We start from the raw sequence: 23,872 nt of genomic DNA, 5'->3' as shown, positions 1-23,872 counted from the left end.
AGTCCACATGCCCATTCTGAGTGGATTTTTATGCTGTGATAGTCTGAATATGAATAGTATTGCAAATGCATACCTTCAGATTTGGTGAAGAAACTCGAGTGCCACAATAAAATAACAACATTTGTTATTCAGAGTGTTAAAAACAAGGTGTGGTTGTTATATGCATAAAGCGTAACTTCTGAATAGCTAAAAATGTAAAGAATTTTAAGAGTAAGTTGTTCAAGGTGCCTTTTTAATTGTTTCAAACTCTTTTAATTGACTACAACTGCAAAGCTGTTGCAACTTCAGTAACTTCTACTACAGGGTAGGCTGGCTTTTAAAGGCAGCCTATTGATGTAACGTTGTTAGTTGAGACAGTAAGAACTGTCTCCTGTAGTTTTTCCAGTAAGTCTTCTGCCCATCCATTATTTTTAACTGCTGTGTATTTTGTAGGTAAATGTGTATATAATAAATTCTTTGTATAAACACGTGTTACCTTCTTTTGTACTGTGCAAATGCAGATCTCGGATGAACACAGAAGAACTTCAGGAGTTTACAGCTGAGGTCTGTAACTGGAACCGGACCAACATTTCCTGTATTTGATGCGGTTCTTACGCTCTCAGATACTGACCCCAGGGAGAAAGTCCTTCCGGTTTTCCGTCCCACAGGTCCGTCCCGCCCTCCCGGTGCTGGTGGAGGAAATCGTTTCATTCGCCGTTTGCCTCCTGTGAGTTTTAGACCTGGGGAATCATCCCGAGTAGAGGCCGTGTCCTGGAAGAGGCGTGAGGACGCCGCTGGTGCGGGGCTGGGGGCCCCTGGCTGGAACGGGGGGAGGCGTCCGCCGGCGCGGAGCGGCGCGGGGCCGGGGCTGCGCCTGCGCGGGGGCGCACACGTGGGTGCGCCGGCGCCGAGCGGCGCGGCGGCCGCGGAGCCATGGGGAAGAGCCGGGCGCGGCGGTTCCGCAGGGCCCCCTTCTCCCCCGCCGGCCCCGAGCAGCGCCGCGGCGGAGAGGCCGGCCCCGAGGAGGAGCCGGCCGCAGAGCTGCTGGAGAAGGTGCGGGCGGGAACCGGGGGCGGCCGCCGGCGGGGCGAGGGCGGGCTCGGCGCAACCCCCGATCGGGAGCGGGGCAGCCCCGGCGCGGCCCGGTCCCGCAGGGCTGCGGGCGGCGGCGGGGGGGTGCTGTGTCCGCCGCTGCGGGTGGGCGTGGGGCGACGTCTCGGCCCTTCCCAGCGGGCTCCTTCCCCCAGCACGGCTCCCTCCCTCCCCGCCCGCGGTTGCGGGAAGGAGCCGTGCGGGGCATCCCCCGCCGCCCCGTCCCGTCCCTCCTGCAGCCGCGTCGCTTCCCCGGCGTCACGGCTGCGCTCGCAAGCGGCTGGGCAGGGAGGGGCGGCGGCGGGGCGAGGGGCGCGGCACCCCGCCCGGCCTCTCGTTGAGCCTTCCGGAACGGTTCGGAGGGGCCGGGCCGGGGCGGGAGGCTGCTCTGTGCCCCTCGTCCCAGGAGAGGCTTTGAAGGCGTTCTGGCGGTGCCAGGGCTCAGTGCCCCCGGCTGGAGAGTTTTCCTACAGGTACCCAGAGCGGTCAGTCCAAGATCCACACGTCAGAAACAACTGATAGAAAATGCTGAAAAAAACTGGGCTTGGCCACTTGTTGGCCACATTCCTGGGTCTGATTTAAGTATTACAGATGAAAACTAGTTTAAACCTCTTCCTGCCCATGTGACTTTAGAATCAGAAGTAAAAATCTGTTTTCCTTAAGTAGGTAAATTCCCAGTGTTCACTGCACTTAACTGAACTCATTGAACAAATCACTGCTTGGTCATTCTTCTGGACTAATCTATTTAGTCTTAAAAAAAAAAAAAAAAGGAAAAAAATATAAATGTGCAGGTAAGGCAGAACTGAGAGACTTCTATCAGTTTCAGTAAGGCAGGAGCTGATGTTCGGCTCCCTTCCACTCTGCTCTTCAGCAGATGTTTATCTTTTTTGTTAGGTTTTCAACAAATTCGGTGACCTTTCAGGATAGGCATTTCTGCTGTTTTATTATTTCTGTGGTTTGCAGTTCTTACATGTCACCTAAATCTCTGTTACAGCACAAGTCAGTATTGTCTTCTGGATGTAGAGAAGGCTTGCTCATTGTCTTTAAGCAGATGTTTTTAGTCTAAAGGCTATCATGTTTTTTCATATTTTTTTTATTATTTAGGGTCTTTTTATGGTGGCATATGTTATGTCTGTTATACTTCCTTGATGGTGTTTTTACCCACTTTTGTCCATTTGTTTTTTAAACATAATCAAAGGTAGATATGAGGTCTCACTGGTGCCAGCTAGTGACAAATCTGTGTCTGAACTATGGCTCTCTTGTTAAGACACCCAGAATAGTATTTATCTAGTTGTATAGTTAACACACATAACCCAGGCAAAGATTGATAAACTTCCATGGAAGTTAAAAGCTCTTGATTTCATTCAGGAGCAGTAAGACAGGAGCTACAGTGCCTCAGGCCTGCAAAGCAAAAAGCAGATCAGTCTCTTCACCCAATAAAAACTTAAGCTACCTTTTCCCTTGCTCCTAGTCTGCCCTGTTTGTGTCTCCCCAGCTGCAGCATCCAAGCGCTGAAGTGCGGGAGTATGCCTGTGCCAGTATTTCCAAACTGTTGCAGCAGAAGCACGTAATTCCAGCCTTTCTGCAGAGAGATGTTGTCCGGTGCTTAGGACCATTATTGATGGATCACAGTTTAGCTGTTCGCGAGACAGCTGCAGGTGCTCTCCGGTAAGCAATTGCTAATACTCAGTTAGAATGAGGTACCCTTGGCATGGCAAAGAAAAGAGTGGGGTTTTGCTGTTGAAAGCCATGAACTTGAATGCCAGCCTTTCTTCCCTTAACTCTGTTTTGTGTAAGTAAGCCTACATCAGTCAAAGTCCCCGAGATAGTGGATTTTCTTTCTCTAGTAGGCTGCCATGAGACTTTAATGTCAGGAGCAAGCTTTAAGTTAGTTGCTACCGTTTTGTGTACTTCCAGTGGAGTGCCCTGCTTTCCATCCTTATGTTAAGAAGAAAAGACCAACAGTATATGAAGAAATACAGAGAATTTGAATGCCATTAGTATGGCATTTTGTCTCTTAATGTAGAAGCAGCGATTTGGTTAGAGAATGCACATAGCTGGCTTTTTGAGAAACTTGTAAATACTGAACAGCGTCATTTTGAATTGGTGTTCTGTGGTCAGACCTACAGCTTGCTTTATTTGTACAAAAATGTAATGCTAATACTTGTTAACGTTGATGTTGTATCTTACACTCAGTAACACCTGACAGAAGTAATATTTTCATACAGATAAGCTTTCTAGTTAGACAAGTAATGAAAATATTAGGTTTTTTCCTAACATCGAAGTTATTCTTTTATGTTAGAAAGGTAGAAGACTGAAGGTACTGATTAGGCAGATTGATTTTAAAACAAAAAGTACCATTACTTTTAGAGAAGAATACCAAATGCATGTGCTTACAATACTTCCCAGGAATGTTTTAAATCTGATCCAAAGCTTTTTTTCCCCCCCCAGAAATCTGAGTGCTTGTGGAGGATTTGATGTCTGTGATGACATGGTGACAAAAGACATCATGACACCTCTTGTCGCACTTCTGAAAGAGGTGTGTTTATTTTTATTATGATTTTAAAAGTGTTCTAGCCATTGAATTATCCAGTTTTCAAAAATAGTTAATTTTTGTAGCTATTGTCAAGATATTTGAAAGTCAGTAGGTTTAACAGTACAAAAATTATTCCAGAGATTTCAAACCACTTGCCTCAGCCTCCTGACCTGCTAACTTGGGTCCATGCTGAGGTTTGCTGCCTAGGATGATTTTTGCATAAATGTTCTGGAGATTTTTGATCTGGAACATTAGTAAAGACAAGTCTATTCTGTCAGTCAATCAAGTTCCAGATCCAGTATTTATGTTACAACGTTATTGTAGTGAGATTTTTTTGGTAAACAAATTTGTCTAAATGAAAGCTTGGGTTTACAACTGGGTTCTTACTGTTATTGTAGAATAATCTGTACTGAATACCTATTCTTTGTTTGGTCCAGGTGTTGCAGTACAGTTTGGAAATTGCATTGAATTCTGTCACCTGCTGTCTTTGTATGAGCAGCCTTGAGCAATGCCATCATTTTCTGTATGTTTCTTCCCCATTTTAAAATATAGGTAATATAGCATTATTGTAAAGCACAGCAAGATATTAGCTGAATTAGTCTTTGTGATTAGAAAGAGCTGTTGAAAATTGCTTACAGACTGTTAGCAAGAAACAGCATTTCAGGTTCTAACATTGCTGAGTATTTCTCTGCAAAAAGAAATGCTTCCGAACACTATTGAATGCAAAGCAAGTACTGTAAGAGTCTCTACAAGAGAAAAAAATTATCAGTGATTCAATTCCATTGTGGCCCAGTTTTCATAGAGAATAGGAAACTAGTTAGGTTTTCTGGTAATAAACACTTAGTGAGAGATCTATTTAATCTGCTGCCAGTGTTTTAAGCTTTTGCTTTTCTTCTTGGCTTGTTTGTTTCCCAACCCTGGTTCTCTTGTTTGGTTGTAGTGTAGCACTGGACTAGATGCTAACCAGCTCTCTCCAAGGAAATGCAGAGAGATGAACAAAAATTATATTGAAGACATAGCCAATGAGGCTATTAATTTGCTATGGAATGTATGGTAAGTGCTGTGTAAACACTGTCCTTCTAGAAGAGCTAAATTAAATTGTTCTTGAAAAAGAGCATGGTAATTGAGGCAGAAATTACTGTCCTTGCATGGGAAGATATATTCAATTGCTGATTCTGATTTCTGATTGTGTTGCTCCTATGTGTGCCTTGCTTAATAAACAGCAAGCTCTCATCTGATCTGAAGTACCAGTTTGTCTTCTACCATAAATTACTTTTGTAAGTGAAGGATTCTAAAAGTGCACCAAGTTGGTCATTAGTTTTAGGAGAGTGATGACTTTTTTTTTCTATTAGTTGTTCATCCTAAGTTCTGATACTGTTTTCTGAACATGTTCTGTCACAGGCTGCTGTACAGTTTTGGTTGTGGGGTCTTGCATGCAGTTCCTGTAGCTCCCTATCGTGATACGGGAGATGGAGAAACTTGAATTCTGATCAGTGGACTCCAGTGCTCTGGGAATATGAGGAGTTTTTGTACTACTTCCTACCTCTCCATGTCATCCCAAAAGTTAATATTAAATATTTGGACAAACTATCCCTTAGTGACTGAGGCACTGATACAAATCTACTTAATTATGTGAGGAAGTTAATTGTTCAATTAGTAGTGTACATTGGAAACACCAGGTGAAGGGAGAGAAATAGCAACGCTATTAATACAGAAAAGGCTATAAACATCGAAGTGATACAAACCTGTTCTGAAAGTTCTCCTTGAATTTTGTGTTGTTTCTCTGTTTTGTAATAGCTCCACGTCATTATAGACTTTGGTCCATACAGGATTTTGTTTTGTACTGTACAGTATTTCGGTGGAGCTGCCTCTATGTCTGTCTGTCTGGTATGGCTGCTTGCTTGAGGTCTTATTTTTAAATTTTTTTTTAGGAATTGGAATCTAGAACAGTACAGAAACTGATTGCTCAGCACCTTACACAGAATACATGACCCTTTGTAACTGACTCAACAATGTTTTGTGTTCATTTTTTTATTGCTTTTGTAGACATAAGTTCTTTGGAGCAGGAACTATAATCATTAAGTGTTCTCTAAATCAATTCTGTATTTTGAACTTTGTGGCAATGACTGTGAACTGCTGACTTTGTTGCCAAGTTTGGTACTGATAAAATTGGGTCTGGCATTGATGCTGAGACATACTTTCAGATGTAAATTTTTGAAGACCGTTGTAGCTAGTTAGGTCCCATGTTTTTTTTAGTTTGAATTTGTCTTATATCAATATATTAGTTTAAAAATGGGAATAGCTGTGAAAACTTGAAGAAACACAAATCCCACTGTTAAATAAAGTAAATGTCACATTTAGCATTGATGTAGCATGCATTTCTGAATGCATGTAATTTTCTGGAGTAAGCGAATATTGATGTGAAAGGCAACAGCCCGCTCTGTTGTGGATGAAGTCTTCCATGGCTGCAGAAAGCTCTGGGCTGGCTTGTAGCCTGCAGCTATAACCTTTCACCCTCTGGCTGGCTCTGTCCGCATAGCACTGTACTTAGGTTCCCAAATAAACTCCTGAATACTGTGTGTGAGGAAGCAGCTGGCAGAAGACAGCTTTCCTCAAAGGTGTCCAGGGTATTGCAGGTTCTTTTTCTCCATTATAGAGAGTTGGTTATAACCTTGATAATGAAGGGTAGCTCTTTGACTAATGTGTAATTCTTAGGTAGGTTTTTAAAATGTGAGTAATAGTGAGTGCATGTTACTTAAAATGTTACAGTAATTTTATCCTGGGAGAAGTGTTTTATTAATCTTTCTCATGCATTAGTGAATGCAACAGCACCGCAGTATCCATATTCAATAAAGAAGGATGTCTGGAGGCTGTGTTACATTACATGAAGAAATTTTCCACAAATGTGGATCTGGCTATTTCAGTAGGTAAGTGGTAAAAAATGAAGATAAAGATTAAAAGATCCTTTTTTTCTTTTATATAAATAAAATGATGTCACGTCGGTTGGATAACGCACCTACCTTAGCATTACTTAAACTTTACAATCAATAAAAGACTTTGAATTCCCTTCTGAACAGCATGTCATTCAGAAGTTGCCATCTGTTGTGCTTGTTTTCAGTCCAAAGGAGAATGACTTATCAGTGGTGACATAGGAGGAAAAATTTTGAGGAAAGAAACCTCTAGATGGAGGCTCTGCTTTTGCATTTTCTGGTTTTGGTAATGAAGGGTTTAATTTGTGGTGCAAAGGACATAGTCCATTTGAAACAAATCCAAATAACTCCTGTCACTTTCAACGTGGTTTTACTAGTGTTGTTGTTACAGTCTTATATAATGGTCTTACAACTATATGTGCTTGCAACATTTTTTGGTGTTGTCTCTAGACAGTTTACAATGGAGAAATTTAATTTTGAGTAGCTGAAATTAATACAGCTATTCCCCTGTCTGATGTGGTACTGTCCTCACCTGTTTTATGTACAGGTTTGCCACAGAATGTCTTTTAATCTGAAACACAGCTTGTGAAGGACAGTGTCATGCCATTACAACATGATGCTGCATGAAATGTTTTTCCCTGTGTCTGTGTTTCATTACTCCAGCTGTCAGGAAGGTAATGTTTTCTCATTAGGAGAGTGAAAGCTACTATCGGGTCTGTTAATTATCTTTGTTGTCTGTGTTGTTTGCTGCAGCAAACTGCTTGCAGGCAGTGACGGAAGATAATCCAGATCTTCTTTCTTCATTTAATGCTTCTGCACAACAAGTATTGGAAACCGTGATATTGTGTCCAGAGAGCACAATGAAGCACATCCTTCTGAGAACACTGATAGCAGGTATGATGCTCTAGGCTGTTGTGATGCAGAGCACGGCAGGTAAAGAAGGGTGGGAAGGACAGAAGGCTTAGTCTTCTCTGCTATAGTTTGGACATCAGATTGTTAAAGCCTGTATAGATTGTTTATGAGGATATTTCTGCCTTTTGGGATTGTGTTTTCGAGTGACCAGTTATTTGCAACTAGTTTTAAAATGGTCTTAAATGCTTGATTCTGAATTCAGTACCTGCTCAGTGTGATAACCTATTTTAACTGTTCATTTGGTTTTCAAAAGTGAAATGAGTCAAATAAAAGTAGTACAAGAGTTGTTTTGATCTTAACAGGCATAGATTTTTACCTTAGGTTCTTTACCTTGCATTCTTCTTTCTACCTCAGATGCTCAACCATGGTGATTTTTGATACTGGAGTATAATAAATTAATTTTGAGAATCCTTAGAAAATTGATATCTCATGTGGATTTTTTATTGCAGGTAAAAAGTTGTCACCAAGGGGGCTCCACATATGTTCTGTGTATACATACATGCTGAGATTTGAGCTTAAGATGTGGGTGTAACATAGTTACTACAGATGAGTATCTAGCATGCTAAAAAGAAGAAAATACAAGTCTGTAGAGAAAAGACTTGAACATTCATACTGAAATATAAGCACTGGGTATTTTAAATAGTGGAGACTGTGTCCTTACAAAATGTATGGCTATTGCAGAACTGGGAATTGAGTATTTTAATAATTTTTATATTTCAACTATATCTTGTTTAGGCACTATTTGGAATATCAAGGATACCATTCCACCAGGCAGCCTGGGAGGCATGATTAATGTAATCCTGAAGATTTTTTCAGAATCATTAGCAATAGATGCTGGTGAAACAATTATTCGTATGAATGAAGCTGAAAAAAACAGGTTAAAACTTGCTGCGGAGACAGACACAGAAGAAAACATGAGTGATGTTATAGACAACTGCGTTTTGAGTGAAGATGATAACATGGAAGAAATACCGAAAGGAAAAGTCAGGAGAGAAAATGACATTTCAGATCTACTTCCAGTAAGTGTGGCTGGCTGGCTCTCGGACATGTTGGTGCGTTTGGCTGAGCATCTCACTGCTCTTGGCTCAGCGTTAGCCAGAGCAAACTACCTATGAGCGTTACTAATCCTGACTCCCAAACAGCTTGACTATTGTAGTCAACTTCAAAGATGATCATGGAGAATTTCAGCACAACTTGTTCCAATGTGGCCAAGTTGCACAGCACATCAGGAAAGTGCATTTTCAGTTTTTTCCTCTAGTGGAAGGTAAGGGTTTATCTGACACTTCCACTTGTAGCTACTGTGGGAAGTTTTGATTTCTGCATAAGGCGACTGAGATTTTTGATGGTTGCAACCAGTCAGTCATGAGTGGAGATGGCTCAGAGGTTAAAAAATGCCTTCACTATTGAGTACATTAAAAGAATAACAGAAATACATGTTTCTGTTAGGGTTTTAGATAACATTAGGTAATATTTTCTGCTGTGACTTTACTGCAGGTGGCGTTTCTTGAAGGTAAAATCTGTTAATGAAACATTCAACAGAAAGATGATAGATATTTCCTCTTGTTTTGGTTTTTTTTTTTTTAAAGTTTTGTTGTAGGATGAGAAGAGGAAATGGCTGATTTCTATTTTTAACTGACAGCTTGGGTACTTTAAATTGCACTGCAACATTCTTTTACAAAATTAAATTTGGTTCATGTTTTTATTTTTTAGTCTGATAAGTGGGAATTGAAAGAAGTGACAGCTTTACTGATGGCTCAGCAGACTGCTCTGGAAATCATTGTTAATATGTGCTGCAGTGAAGGTTTGTAGGAATCTCTTTCATTGCAAGTGTTGCGGTGCATTTTGTTTCTAGAATATGTCATGTTTAGTTTGCTGTTTGGTGATCTTGGCTTTTAAGGGTGAATTCACACAGACTTACTGTCCCTGGTACCCTTATCTGGGGGGCAGATTGGATTGTCATTTCTGTTACTAATTTAAGTGTGTTTTTTCTTATTTAAGTAGTTTCTGTTGATTACATATTTTTTTGCATGATACTACATGTGTCAACATTTAAGAACAAGCGAAAAAGCACTTGTGCCGAAGAGGTATTTCCTAAAAAGTATTAGAACAAAATCTTTGTTCAGTTAGAGAGCCATCTGAGTGTTCATCTGATACAGTATGAGTGTGAATCTTATTGCAGGACAGGGGCATGATAAATCTTGTAGTTTTGATTTAGTTTTGATATTGTAAGTGCTGTAAAAGGATGGTGAGAGACGGCTTTTGCATGAAACTCTGGCAGCAATGCAGGCTTTGGCTGATCAGAGTTCCACCTTTGTGAGCTTTTTTGGAGGGGAAAAATACTGTTATTCTGGATGCTCTGTATATTCTGTGGACTCTGATATTCGGTTTTGATAGCTTGTCTCCTAATATTTGGGAAACAAAATAAGCAGTTCTCAAATTCTGTTTAAAAAACCCACAAACAACCAAACAAAACTACCCCAAAAAACCCCCTCCAAAACATGAAAACTTTAATTGCTACTACAGTTTGTAAGGCTGATGCAAAAGTAATTGTGTCAGAGATAACTTTCTGCGTAAATCTTCCAGATTCTATTAAAATCCACAGTAATACCTAGATATTCCCAGTGGTGATTTTTTTTTTTTTTCCTCTTACAGTGCAAGTAAATTCTGCACCTAGTATATGAGGTTCCTTTCATAACTGCATTTCTCATCTAATGAGCTGTAATTCATAAGCTTTACCCTTTAATTGGAAACTCTCTTGTGGATAAGCTGCATATTCTGCCATTCACTCAGTGTAATGTAAGGTTGATTGTGTTGTGTTTCACCACAGTACTCTACCCATTCATGGGCAGAGAGAAACATAGTCTGTAGAAATTAAGATGAATCCAGAGGCAGCTGTTCATTTAATTTTCGTTATTTGAGGGCTAAAACAGTTCATAGAAACACTCACCTGGCCGCAGAACTGGGGGAGATAACCAGGCTGGCAAGAGATGTGTTTTACTGAACGCTGACTGGTGTTTGGAAGAAGCATAGAGTGGTCTCCCCTTAGGGGGGGGGCATGGAAACGAGGCCAGGAGACTCCAGCATTGCTGTCCAGTCTGTAATTCGTAGGTTACAAACGCTAGTTAAGATGGGGTTGCCATTGGAAATGCTTCTGTATTTCCAGGAACGTATCAAGAAACCTGATTAGTCATGGGATGATGTTCTAGAGCCCAGTTCCTGCTCTGTCCTGGTCACTCACTGTGAACACAGGATGACTGTTGTCTTTGCTGTTGCTGAATTGCATGGTCAGCTCATACACTTATTTAGTTTTCAAAGGAGATTCATGTTTTCTTTGCTTTGTAAAAATGCAGATGGAATTTTTTTGGAAGAGGCAAAAGACTGACTGAAGGGGGATGTCTGCTTTGTTTTCATGCTTGTTGCTACTGTGGGTTGGTAAAGCATAAAAGATAACCTTACCTCATGCAAAGGCTATTAACAACAGCATATTATGGCAGTAGGATTACTTGGATATTACCATAAGCAAAAGAAAGTGCCCATGTGTTCAAGTTGCCACAGCCTGATGAGTTAGTTTGCACTGGATAAACAATAGTCATCACCTTCAAATAAATTCTTAAGCTGCACAGTGCAGGTGAAATGTGTTCATTTAAATCTTTCTTGCTGTATTTTAAGTGAATTAATTTACCTTTTGCTGCAGAAAAAGTGCATGGCTGTTACTCTAGTTACTACAGTACCTAGATCTCATGTGAATCTGTTGTCAGACAAAATTACTTGGGGGAAAATATGATATTTTTTTTTTAATCGCAGTAGTTAAATATCCTCACCGATGTATGCAGGCAGAACTTTCACCTATCAGTGAGGAGGATCAGTCCAACCTGTAGACTTAGGACTTGCATAAGCAGCAATGTCACACCAGTTAAAATGTAACCAGGTTTAAACCAACTTTAGATAAATCGGTGTAAATGCCGTGGATGTAGATATATCAGTTTAAATATAAATGATGGACTTAGCCTGTTCTTGTCAGGTCAATTCTGCCTTTAGCCATGGACAGATTATTCACTTTACAGTAGCTATGCCTGTTAGTACCACCTCAAGCCCTCTCACCATGTCTGCCCTTACAGATCTGCTAGTAGAGTAAATCATGTAAGTATAAACGTAGTTCAGGTCTATAACTATAAACCTGGTTTAATTTACTTAAAAGATGTGGCTTGGAATGGCAAACAGAGATGATCTGGCTTGCTTTGGCTTGTTTTGCTGTCATCATTTCTTTTCAACTCACCTTGCTTTGGAGACAGTAACTTCTTCATCCAGCCCAGTTACTGCCCAGTCAGAGATTGTCTGTCTGTGGCTTTGGGATTGCCAGAGGGAACAGTTGCCTTAAAACTGATTGCGGTTAGTGTACAAGTTAAGTCAGACTGGTGTATTTGCATGCTTGAATCTACCTCAAAAAGTAAAATGGTACAATCGAAGTTAAAATCTTAGTAAATGCTCTGTGAAATGTTTCTTCTATACCTTTTCTGGTATCTTTAAGTGAAGCATAGTTAGTATGAGAGAATAAAGTATCTGTGTATGAGGAATCTCTCTCATAAGAATACTTGTTGCCTGAATGAATATAAAGTATTTTTTTTTAAAATAAAACAATTTAAACAAAAGTAGTATAATATTTAGAACTGTGGCTTATTGGCACTTGGTTTGTGTGGACTTCCTTAGAATCCAAGAGTTTAAAGACTCCTAAACCAAGAGGTGAAGCCAAGTGTAATTGACAAGTAGGGTACTTACTGCATGAGTGCTGTTACATTTATAAGTCTGTATTCTGTTTTCAGATCCTTCTGATGACGAATGGGAAGAACTCTCCAGCAGTGATGAAAGCGACTTGTTTATGGAGAACTCATACAATGAGGGGACCGGGCTGCTAATGTCACCGCTGTGCCTCTCTGATGAGGTTAACTCAGCATTTCTGAACAACCTCATTCCAAAGAAGGTATTGTATTTTATTTTACTTCCAACACATGGTACAGTCTTTCTCTTGTGCCTGATTTGTGTCCCAGGTTAGGCAAACAAATTATCCCAATCCATTTAGAGAAAAGGAATGTTTTTAAAAATCAGTTTAGCCTCACTTTTATTGGCCTAGAGGTAGTGCATCATCACATGAGCTGTCTTGAACTGAATAATTTCTTCATGTAAGTGGGAATAGAAGGTTCACGTGTTTCAGAAATCTGTTGGGTTTTGGTTGGGTTTTTTTGGGGGTGTGTGTGTTTGGTTTTGTTCGTTTGTTTGTTTGTTTTTTAATTTGGCTTTCCAAAATAAAAGGTGGTTATTCCTTGATTTGGACATGAAAAAGATTACCTGCAAAAAGAAAGGAAGCTTTGAGTAGAAGCATGACTGCCAGATTTCCATATTAGCTAAATGAGGTGGAAGTAACATATGAGAATGGCAACAGTCAGCATTGAAAAAGTACAAGGTCCTCTTTCCCCCTGTTTTATATATAATATCGGAAGTACCGTATTTGACACTGACAGGAATTCAGATGTTCTTGTTTCAGAGTTGTTGTGCTCATTCTTATTTGGCGTTGTTCATCATTTGATTCAGTTATTAGGCTAGTTCATCAGCATTGTAGAATTCTGACCCAAGACATCAAGGTGTGAGATTAAAACATTGCAGGCTTAATAACAAGCAGTCTGAGTTTCATGGCGAGGTCTTTTAGACTTGCAGCTAGCTGAAAATTCTGTAGCGGAATCTTTAAGAAGAAAGATTTAAATAAAAAAGAACAGCAGAGACTTAGAATATCACTTTTTGTTCAGTACAGTTGGATACTTAAAATATGCTGTGCTAGACCCAGTGTATAATTGCACCGTTTGAGTGACTGACAAAGATTCTGGCGTTTTTAGCAGGTGAGACACTTGCTACTCGGAAAGCTCTGAAACACGTAGTTTGAAGTATCCGTTTGACATTGAGCTAAAATTTCAGTCTTCCTTCCAAACACACTTCTTTTAAAAAAAAAAAAAAAAGCTTTATTGCTAAACCTTTCTTTTTCCCCTCCTCAGATTCTTGAAAAAACTGCTTTTCCGAACAGTGTTGCTCTAGACATCTGTATGCACAATCCGTCTTGGAAACCATTAATTAAAAAGTAGGAATTTCATTGTCTCTCTTGCTATTTTTCATGTATATTCAGTTGTTTTAGAACTCTTAGAAGGATTGTCCATCTTTGGGTTACTTTTAAGATCTGGACAATGGCAGATCTGCTAAGTGATTTTGAATAGAGATATAAATGTTTCTATAAACTGCACACTGGATCACAGCCTTATTTAATTCAAGATTATTCTTTGTATTTTGACAACTGTTTTCAAAAAGATCTGCTAAGTGCTTTTTCTGTTTGTTTGTTCCAGACTGAATGCAGTGCAGTGTAGAGCTTTAACATGTCTTCACAGCATTTTGTTAGTGTCAGACGTGGATTGTCTTGGAGGAGCTTCAGCACTTCAGTCGCTTGCACAGCATCTCTCGCGACTAGTCTTTTCCAAAATGGGTAAGATGTTTAGTAAAGGGGGCTTGCTGACCCTCTTTGCTGATCGTATAGATACAGACTAGCTATGTACACTGTTAAGTTTTAACTCCATTTTATTACTAATTTTATCCCTTTGGCCTTTCAAAATAAGGATACTGAATGTTGGAAATGTGCTGGCAAAACAGGGTATTCTGATAAGATGGGTTTATCCAAATTGCATCTTGAGTAAGTATGATCCTAATGCAAGAATATGCTTTACATAGCTGTGTGCACACAGGAAGTGACTAAATTAGTGGATGAATCCTGCCTTGCTGTGAGACCAGAACTGTTTTCTTGATTATATTTGTAATAATAGCAGTTTTTCATCAATCAGACAATCCATGAAGAAGATGGGACTAGCCTAAATAGAGATGTGAAAAAAAGGGTATCTAGCACAGTCTTTCATATAATTTTTCTTGAAACCTTATGAAGTTATGGCAAAGGTGGTTGTTGCAAAAATCTTCACAATGTACATGTTTATTACAGTAGGAAAAAGAGCAGCCACCTTGTGTCCAGGATATGCTTTATTGAAAATATATTTGTAGTAAGAAAATACGCAAAGTTTTTATGACTAAATATTAAAACTGCTCAACTTCTTGTTATGGTGGTGGTTAGATTTCAATGGAGAAGGCAATATATTTCGTTTTTCTAAAAATACTCTTTTAGAATATCAGATATATCCTGGTAAACACCACAATATATCCACTGTAGTTCCTCCAAGGCACGCTATTTCACAGAGATACTGTCATGGTTTCCCCATGCATCTGCTAGCATCAGTATTACTGGATGCCCTAGTGTAGATATGCAGCAGTTAGCATTTCCAGCTACCTCCTGTAATCTTATATATCAAATCAGCATCATACCAATAATACTGTTGGACCATTTATGCGATGATCTCTCTATTACTGACGCTAGAGAAGCTGAACTGAGATTAATAGAAAAGGAAAAAAAAACAAACCCAAACTGGTTCCAAGTTGATGATCTGGTTCCCTGACAGGCTGCTTCATTCAGACTATTCTGATAATCTGTTTTTGTTTTAAGGTCAGTGATGATGGCTTTTCAAAAAAAAAAAAAAAGATATTCTTAGAGGCTGGAATAGCCTGCCAATTCTCAAAATTGTCAGGAAGCATTTTTCCTAAGAGATCTGTTGAAGTCTAGCATATGTATAGCTTTGTCATTTCTTGTCTCTTAGAAGCCTGAGAAGCTCTGTTTTCTTCCCTTCCTTCAAGCGTCTTCATTTGTAGCCACAAATGTGGTGTAAGAGCAGCACTTCCAAGATTTCAGGGTCTACATGTTATGCTTTGCTATAGTCAGAAAGTCCTTAGATGACACTGGAGAAGTGGCTAGCCGAAGGCAGAGGGTGCTAATAAATTAGTTCAGCGACCCAGTTCCATTTTTGTTAATATTTTTTTAATAGTTAAATGCAATGTGATGGAAACTGCCAGATAGAGTTGATAATGTATCAACATGTGGTTAATAGGAATTCTGTGGTTTGCAGGGTGAGAGGCATAAAGATCTAGTTGCTTACATGGGAAAGGAAGAGATACGTATGAAATAATCAAGAGGTTCTGCCTCTGGACTGGTCCAGAAAATAAGCACACATTTGAGGAAAATAAAAAGTTTCAAGAAATGCAGAACATGCATTGAAGATGATGGCTGGTATTGATGAATTTGTAGTTAAACGAGAATAATGCAGTGTTTGAGTCCGATTTCCAAAAGGTTATTAAACCACCGGAAAACGTGCGCTTTATATGAATTGGCAAGAGTCCAGGGTTCTGGATGTCTAAAAAGCCTGCTTGAAAGACAGAAGAAAGGAGTTACAGTATGCAGTCAGCTTCTGTAGTTTCCTCAGTTCCTGTATTACGGCCTCCATGTGATACCAGTTTTCAAGCTTCTGTTCCGACGGCAGTGGTTTGTACTATATGTTAGGTCACACAAGTGGCTTAACCAGGGATGTGCCTGAAAATGAGGACCAACTGTGGTCTAACCTCCAGATGCAATTAATACTGAACTCAAACAAATCACTATGGTTACAACCTACAAAGACCAGTCTCTGAAAATCTAGTGCTTCCTGTTTGTGGTAGTACCTGGAGGAACAATTAAGGGATTAAGGAATTTGTATTTCTTTGCTTTTTGTATCCTTCATCTTATTGTTTAACTTTTGGCTCTGGGTTCAATTCTTTGACAGAACTCCTTACAGACACAGAATTCCTGGAAGCCATAACCAGTGCTTTGAGGGCTCTCCTACAAACAATGGCATCAAAGAACATCTCCCAGGTAAAAGCTGTCAGACTCAAATGCTCTGGTAGGTTCAGATTCACGTGAGATAGTGCTGGAAAGTTTTTGAAACAAAACCATTAAAATGAAGTGCTAAATTTCAGCAACTGTGAACACTGAAAGAACAGATTGAATAGCACTCACTCTTTGTATTTTTTGATGGGCCTTACAGGAATTCTTTTTTTTTAATGTATTTCCTCCTTAACATGTAAACAGGTGAAAGTTATTTCAAACCAAAACAGCAATAAGCCACAAGTAGTATATTTAGGAGATGGATATAATGACAAGCATTTAGGAAATTAGCACATAGAAATGTGGATTCTTTATTTCCTGATGTCATCTAGCTGAACCTGGTTGTCCTTCTAGAATCTTGGTTGGATATGAATGAGGGAGCTAAATATAGGAATAAAGCATCATAGTATGTTATACAAGACTTAATACTACATGGTCTGCTGGTCCACTCTGGCTTTAAAGTGAAAAATTAGCTTCTGTACTATAAGTTGTACTGAGTTGGAAGTAGCTATTGAGCTAGGTAAATTTGTGACAATATATTTGAGCTCAGAACTTTTTCCTTCAGTTTCATGACAGCCTTGGTTACTTTACGGAAGAAACACCTTAAGAAGTTGAAAGGGAGAGTTTAACTCTTTTCTTGCTATTTTCAGAATTGATGTAGTTTTCATAATACAGAAATACAGAACTCTTTGTTTCTCTGTTACAAATTTGTCTGTGTTCTGTAAAAGCAAATGATCTAAATGTCATATTTGCAAATATCCATGAAAATATAAAGATGTCTTTCTTTTTTTTTTTCTCTCCCCTTGCTCAACAGTGTATGACTCCTGAGCAGCTATTGGCTTTATGTGAAGCTGGTATTCACAGCAGCAATGCCAGTGTTAGAGTGAACGTAGTGAGCATCCTTGGAATTTCTGGCAGCGTCCTGGCAAAAGGACAAGATACAGCTGAAACACTAAAGGTGAAAAAGCAAACTTCGGGTTGCAGGCCTAAACCAGTTCTGATATTTCTTTCAATTTTCTTAAGCATTGCTGGAAAAATCAATTTTTCTCTCATTTCAGATGATTGGAAAATTTCTTCTTGACGTTGCTATGAAGGAATCTTCTCTTGTGGTAGCAGGAGAAGCCTTGGATGCACTTTTTGATGTATTTGCAGATGGTAAAGAAGCAGAAAAGGCAGCGGTACAGATCAAGTTGCTTCCAGCACTGAAAGAATTTCAGCCAGTGTTCAAGATGAGGGTAGGCATCAAATGCAGCCAGCTCAGGGTCTTAACACACAATGTGAGCTAAAGCTTTGAGATTTGGGCTGCTAGAAGAGATAATTAAGCAGGAACGTATGGCTTTATAAGATGACAAAAAAAAAAAAACCACCAAACAACCAACGAATTCCTGATATCCTGCTTTAGAAGAAAGCAAATACATTTACCTTGAAGTTCACAGAACTGTCAAGGTAACAGCGCAGCATCTGCATTGCAACATCTGCATTACCCCATCAGCGTTATTGATGACTAAATCACTGCATTGTTCTGAAACCCTTGTTTAAAAAAAAATAAGTCCTGCAGATGTCTGTGGAGGGGAACAGCTAAATTGGTGGGAGAGAAGTCCCTTCTAAAGTTACATTGACATCTTTTGGTTTTAACTTGCTGTAGTTAGTTGCAGGTGGACTTTTTGTTCTGTTGTTAGTTAATTAAAATAGACCATGTATTCTGTATTTTCAAGAATCACAAGGCCAAAAATCTACAGAAAATAAGCATATGTTTCAGATTTATAAACATAAACAGCATGCCAATAGTAGTCTAGTTTTAGGCAGAGATGTATAATAGTCAATTGACTCGCAGAAATAATTGCTAGCTACACACCTGCACATGTGAATACGTTGGACTTCTCAAAAGGTATGGATAGCATGTCTTGATAGAAGACCTATATAGAATTACTATAAGCTTTAGGTGAGCTAATAGCAGAAACTTCTCCATTAGTAAAGTATGTATTTTTTGGTTTTACAGATGCGAAAAGAAGGCAAAGGACAATATAGTACAGATCAACTGTGTGTTCTTGACAATGTGAAGATGAATTTGAGAAGATTCATTGCGTATCAGGAGACTCTAGGGAAAACCCCAACTTGAAACATCGAGGAACTTGAAACTAAGGTTTCCCTTATTGAATAATGTTTTCCAAAAATACAACCGTTTTGAACTTCTAAAATTTATTGAGCAGAGCAGTTTTGCTTTCATGTTAATACTGCGGTTTTTTACATTCAGTATTTTTATACTTCTGGGTTGATGCAATATGGAAGTCACATCAACGTCAAAAAGCAGAGCATGCTTTGAGATAAAGTGTTAGCAGTGATAAGATTGTGCTCTTGCAGTCCTGACGTCTGTACATAGCACCACTGTCATTGTTTCAAAATCTTTATGTATCCTGGTGGAAAACTATAATTGCATGAAAAAGTAATTTAGAGAATAATCTTGGTTATGTGCCAGACCCAGAAAAAAATTTTAAAAGCTCAAGATGTGTTTCAGGGAATCGAGCAGTGGCAGAATGTTCATATTTGCTGTTTGCTCTTACCTATTTCTAGGATTGCACAGGCACTTATGGCAGACTTCCCAGGAGAAGTGTGTGACAAGTGTGTAGATTACTGTCAGCACTTGGGTCTGTTACTTCATGAGGTTTACTGAAGAGAAAACTGTTTCAGATTCATTTATGATAAATTCAGTATGATAGCTTTTTGCTGTGGAAGTCAGTGTAAGAGGATACTATGTTTACACGCAGCTCCCTGTTTTTGCTTTACTTTGATTGGTATTTCTGAAAATCAAGTCTCCTGATTTACTTTCTTGTAATTCTACATCAGGATGAATTTGAATTCAGGGAAGCAGTGTACCTAATAAAAAGTATTTTTTTATATTGAGATATTCTCTAAAGTAGCTTTGTAATTGCTTAAAATATCTTTTTCAAATATGTGTGATAGAGATTTTTAAGCTGTAAAATACGGAAACTATTTTCAAAAAATCATTGATGAAGATTGTATATGAACTTCCACACATCAGCTTTGGTTCTGTTTCTGTGAATGAGATCCTCTCATACACAATTTTAAGGGAAAAAACCTGCAACCAAATATAAGAACATTTCATTATGGTGATTTTCGAAATAGGAAATTTTTTCCCCCCTGTCTTAACATGCTGCCTTAGCACAGGCATCTGGTTTTTGGCAAAATTTTGCCCATGGTGTTAGGCATGGACCTACAAAGTTGCTCAGTTTGTTAGTTTTCAGTCTCTTACATTGGAAAGCAGGCTCAGGAACTGATCGGATAACTTGCAAATTGACTGACTTTCTGCAATCCTGGCATACACTATTTTGTCAAATGCAAAAGAAAGTGAAAAATGAGTTTAAGCAGCTATACTGCCTGGAAGTCCTGTTATTGCTATTACTTTACAGGAGTTGGATGAAATGTGTGAGGTGATGCAGTGACTGCTAATCAAATGAATGAGTGTGTGAGTGGGATCAGGAGGGCTCAAGGTCCATTGAGCCTGGCCTGGAGAAGTCCTGAGGAGCATCGAGTGATTGAAAGGTTGTCCTGGGATTTGGCAGGGGCAGGCAGCAAAGAGGGCTGGAGTATAACAGCTGAGGAAAGAGTAGCTGGGTGGATTATGGCATAAGACTGCACAGGGTGTGGATTTTAATCCTACTGTTACTTATACTTGCTGTACACTGAGGATAGTATAATATTAGCCTGATAAAAGGTATTAATATTTGTTTGGAGCACATAAAAAGACTTTCACCCGGAAAGGTCTCCTCTCAATTTTGGCGTGCTACACTGAATTGCAGGATGATCGGGGTTGGAAAGGATCTCTGGAGGTCTCTGCTCAAGAACTTACTTTGAAATAAGATAGGTTGTGCTAGGCCTTGAACATCTCCAGGGATGGAAATCACAGAATCATCTCGTTTGGAAAGGACCCTGGAGATCATCTAGTCCAACCGTTCTCCTAGCACAGTTCCCACCTACAGCATACCCTTAAGCTCTAAATCGACCCGACTCTTGAACCCCTCCAGGGATGGGGACTCCACCACCTCCCTGGGCAGCCCATTCCAACGCCCAACAACCCCTTCTGTAAAGAAATGCTTCCTAATACCTAATCTAAACTTTCCCTGGTGCAGCTTGAGGCCATTCCCTCTTGTCCTGTCGCTTTCTACTAGGCTAAAGAGGCTCATCCCCAGCTCTCTGCACCCTCCTTTCAGGGAGCTGTAGAGGGCGATGAAGTCTCCCCTCAGCCTCCTCTTCTCCAGACTAAACAATCCCAGTTCCCTCAGCCGCTCCTCATAAGACATATGTTCCACAAACTTGACCAGCTTTGTAGCCCCCACAACTTCAGACAGCCTTTTCCAGTTCTTGACTGCCCTTACTGTGAACGCCTTTCTTTTTTCCCCTTGTACCCTGCTGCAAAATGTGCCCCTTGTCCTTTGACTGCACACCACCGAGTCTGGCTCCATCTCCTCTTACAACCTCCATTTGGTAGTTGAAAACAGTAATAATATTCCATTCTTCTCCAGACTGCATAAACCCAGTTCCTGCAGCCCTTCCTTGTACATCATGTGCTGTAGCCCTCTAACCATCTTGGTGGCCTTCTGCTTGACCTGCCCTTGTGTCTTGTACTGGAGGGCCCAAAACTGGACACAGTACTCATGACTGCTGAGTGGAACACAGTAATCAGTTTCCTTGACCTGCTGGCCATGCTCCTGCCAGCGTAGCCCGTTATTTGTTGGCCGTCGTCACTGCAAGGGTGCACTGCTGACTTCTCTTCAGCTTATTGTCCATCATCTCTCCAAAGCTGCTCTTTGGTCATTCAGTCAAGAGCCTGCTCTGTTTCATGGGATTACTCTGTCCCAAGTGTAGGACTTGGCGTTTTACATCAAGTGTAGCCATCAGAATCTGGTTCCTGGGGACTGTTAGAACAATGAAGTTATGCTATTTTTTGTTTAGGGTGGGGTCTTTTAGGTTACCAGTAAGAAGAAATGTTTCATCTTCAAATATGAATCTTAAAGTTTCAGATAAATATATAGAAGATAGAGCATTCACTAGAAAACATGTTTTTCTTAATGTAATCTATCAGACTCTGGTTTTTTCCTTCAAGTGAAAAGACAGTTTTTTAAATATTAAACTGTTCCCAGCAGGAGGAATGCATGGATTTGGGGTTTTTTTTTGCTATGCACTAATCACTTGAATGTCTTACAAAACATAATTTGTGTCATAATAAGGTGCATAGTATGAACGATACTGCTTGCATGTGATTTTTCGTGCTTAACATATTTGCTTCTGTCTTCTGGTACACATGCCATTTCTGGCTAATAGCTGAAAGAGAAATGAGGACATGCAAAGGCATTTTGCTTTCTTGCAAGTTTGTACTAAAACCCTAACATACAAAAACTAAAATAGTCCCTTCACCTTTGTTTCATCTGAGGCGACCAGAGCACTTTAGTGGGCCTGTTTGGCTGAGGGCACCTAACACCTACAAGCTGGCGGCTCTGACTGCAGCTCACCAAATATGTTTAGGCTGATAGGTAAGCTGTAGCTCTTGGGAGGTGTTTTTATTAACTTCATCGCTGATATTAATGACACTTTTATATGTGATTTCCTAACATCCCATGTTGTGAGACCATGTCAAAGTTTATTGCCCTTACCAGTGGCCCATAGCAAAATGGAGCCCTCCTCTTCCTTTGAGGTTTCTACGTTATAGTTATCTAATAATAATTAGCCAACTGCATATTTTGATGTCCATGCTTTTATTTCTCTCAATGATAAAATCTTACTCTATCACTTGCCTAGCTACCAGTTCAGTGTGACTTGCTCTTGGTGTCTAATGGAGGTCTTGTGACTGAATGAGAGGTAATAATTTTCTATGTTAAAGAGCACGTTCTACTTGTAAGGGATAAGCAGAAAATAATAGGAGAAGCATGGAGGACTTTTGAAAACTTTTGGCTATGGAAGACAAGGCAAGTTATCAGTGATTTAAAGCAGTGTCAGATCGGGGTCTAAAACCACAGGAAATTTAAAAGTACGTAAGACCTAAGCTGTAAGATTGAGGCTATAGCAGTTGTTCCAACACAGTTAAGGAAGATTAAAACAGCAGCAGAAGTGATCATGTGGTGCAAATTAAATGTTCTGGGGGATTTTCTGGCACTGGTTTATTTAAACAGATATAAGGTAAGCTTGACATGAAGACAGGATCCTTGATAGCCTACAGAGGCAAAGCCACATCTTGAAGATACTTAGAGGGTGGCAGAAATTGGACTGATTTAGACAGTGTGCAGCATAAGTAAATAGATGCTAAATAGACGTAAGTGATCTTCATCAGTTCATGTAATCACACAGATAAGACTGGTATCAAAACAGGTATCTGAAACTGAATTTGTCTGCTTATCCTGGTCCCTAAGGCATCATCTGTCTGTGCTTCAGTTAAAAACGGCAATCCTTTGAAAGAATGGATTGCTGCTTTGTCTCCCTGTCTGACACCTAGCACAACAAAATCTGACTCCGAGTTGAGATTTTATACCAAAATAGGTGCTGAATTTAAGTTGGACTATGGTATTAAGTAAAGAGGGCTGTTGCCTCCCCACCCCGTTCAGAAGCTGTAGGACTGGTGGCATTTGCTGCTGCTTTGGCCTCTCTGCAGCCTGCAAAATGTTGAATCCCCAACTGTGTAGATAAGGAGTTATTGCTGTGTGGTTTTATTTTTGCTCTCTATGAAAAGAAACAAGTGGCAAGATTTAAATAAGCATTTGTTGTGAAGTGCTTTTTATACATCATGCCTTGGCATTCAGAAGATGGCTGTATACCACATTATAGTCAATAATTTAACTATTTGGGGTTTGTGGTGTGTAGTGAAGGGTTTTTTTTGCACAGTACGGGTTTTCTTAAAGATTGTCATCGTAGAGGAACGAGGATCACTTTAACAAGTACTTCTTGGCTTGGTTTTAACTTTGGATTTTGAGATAAAATATTAAAAAAATCAGAGCACAGTAAAATTACAAAATGAGTACTATCACATAAAAAATTTAAAATTTGTTTGAAGTTTAAGTATTATAAATGAAATGTATATCTTGTGAAATATTAACATAAACCAACCAAACAAAAACGCACATAAGTTCTGTTTCCTTAGTAATTTTCAGTAAAGGCATTCCCAAAGGATTGGATAGAAACATCTAGCCTTACATTTACTGTTGCAAATTCAAATTCAGGCAGTGGTAGTGGTAAATGAAAATAATGTAACTGTTCCTTTCTGGCACAGATGAATTGAGCAAACAATCTAAATATAGTTTGCGCTGGACATACTGTTAAGATATATAACATTAAGATAATTGGCAAAAACTGAAAACTCTGACAGTCACAGCAGATTAAGGAACGTGAAGTTTTTCCACAAAGGCTGAAACGTGGTGAGCCTTTGTGTGTGAAGAATCTTTTACTTGAGTGGTGGGGTTTTTTGTCTGATTTCCAAATAAATTCAAACTGTTAACTTTTGTACCTTGTGGGAAAAATAGCGTGCATTTAAATCGATTCACTCTAATTCCATTTTGCTTCTGTATTATTTTCATAAGTTCCTTGTTTCTG

General features: G+C 39.5%; 1 protein-coding gene across 3 annotated transcripts; it reads left to right on the top strand.

Moving 5' to 3' along the window:
- The first annotated feature begins 886 nt into the window (after positions 1-886).
- Positions 887-23,785, top strand: HEATR3 (HEAT repeat containing 3). Of its 3 annotated transcripts, XM_074913692.1 has the most exons (15): positions 887-1,032; positions 2,567-2,739; positions 3,523-3,610; positions 4,548-4,660; positions 6,425-6,534; positions 7,291-7,431; positions 8,185-8,468; positions 9,160-9,250; positions 12,270-12,427; positions 13,491-13,573; positions 13,833-13,969; positions 16,176-16,264; positions 17,091-17,234; positions 17,335-17,511; positions 18,276-23,785. In XM_074913692.1, the coding sequence occupies exons 1-15, from the start codon at positions 913-915 to the stop codon at positions 18,393-18,395; spliced, it is 2,028 nt and encodes a 675-aa protein (XP_074769793.1). In that variant the 5' UTR covers positions 887-912; the 3' UTR covers positions 18,396-23,785. The 3 variants fall into 3 exon arrangements, with proteins under 3 accessions (XP_074769793.1, XP_074769795.1, XP_074769794.1); XM_074913693.1 differs by lacking the exons at positions 887-1,032; positions 2,567-2,739 and adding an exon at positions 4,045-4,159 and having other exon boundaries at positions 3,543-3,610; XM_074913694.1 differs by lacking the exons at positions 887-1,032; positions 2,567-2,739 and having other exon boundaries at positions 4,553-4,660.
- Positions 23,786-23,872: the final 87 nt, after the last annotated feature.

Source organism: Athene noctua, chromosome 9, assembly GCF_965140245.1.
Source record: "Athene noctua chromosome 9, bAthNoc1.hap1.1, whole genome shotgun sequence".
In the NCBI taxonomy this organism is placed as follows: domain Eukaryota; kingdom Metazoa; phylum Chordata; class Aves; order Strigiformes; family Strigidae; genus Athene; species Athene noctua.
This window is presented reverse-complemented; position numbering and strand designations above follow the sequence as displayed.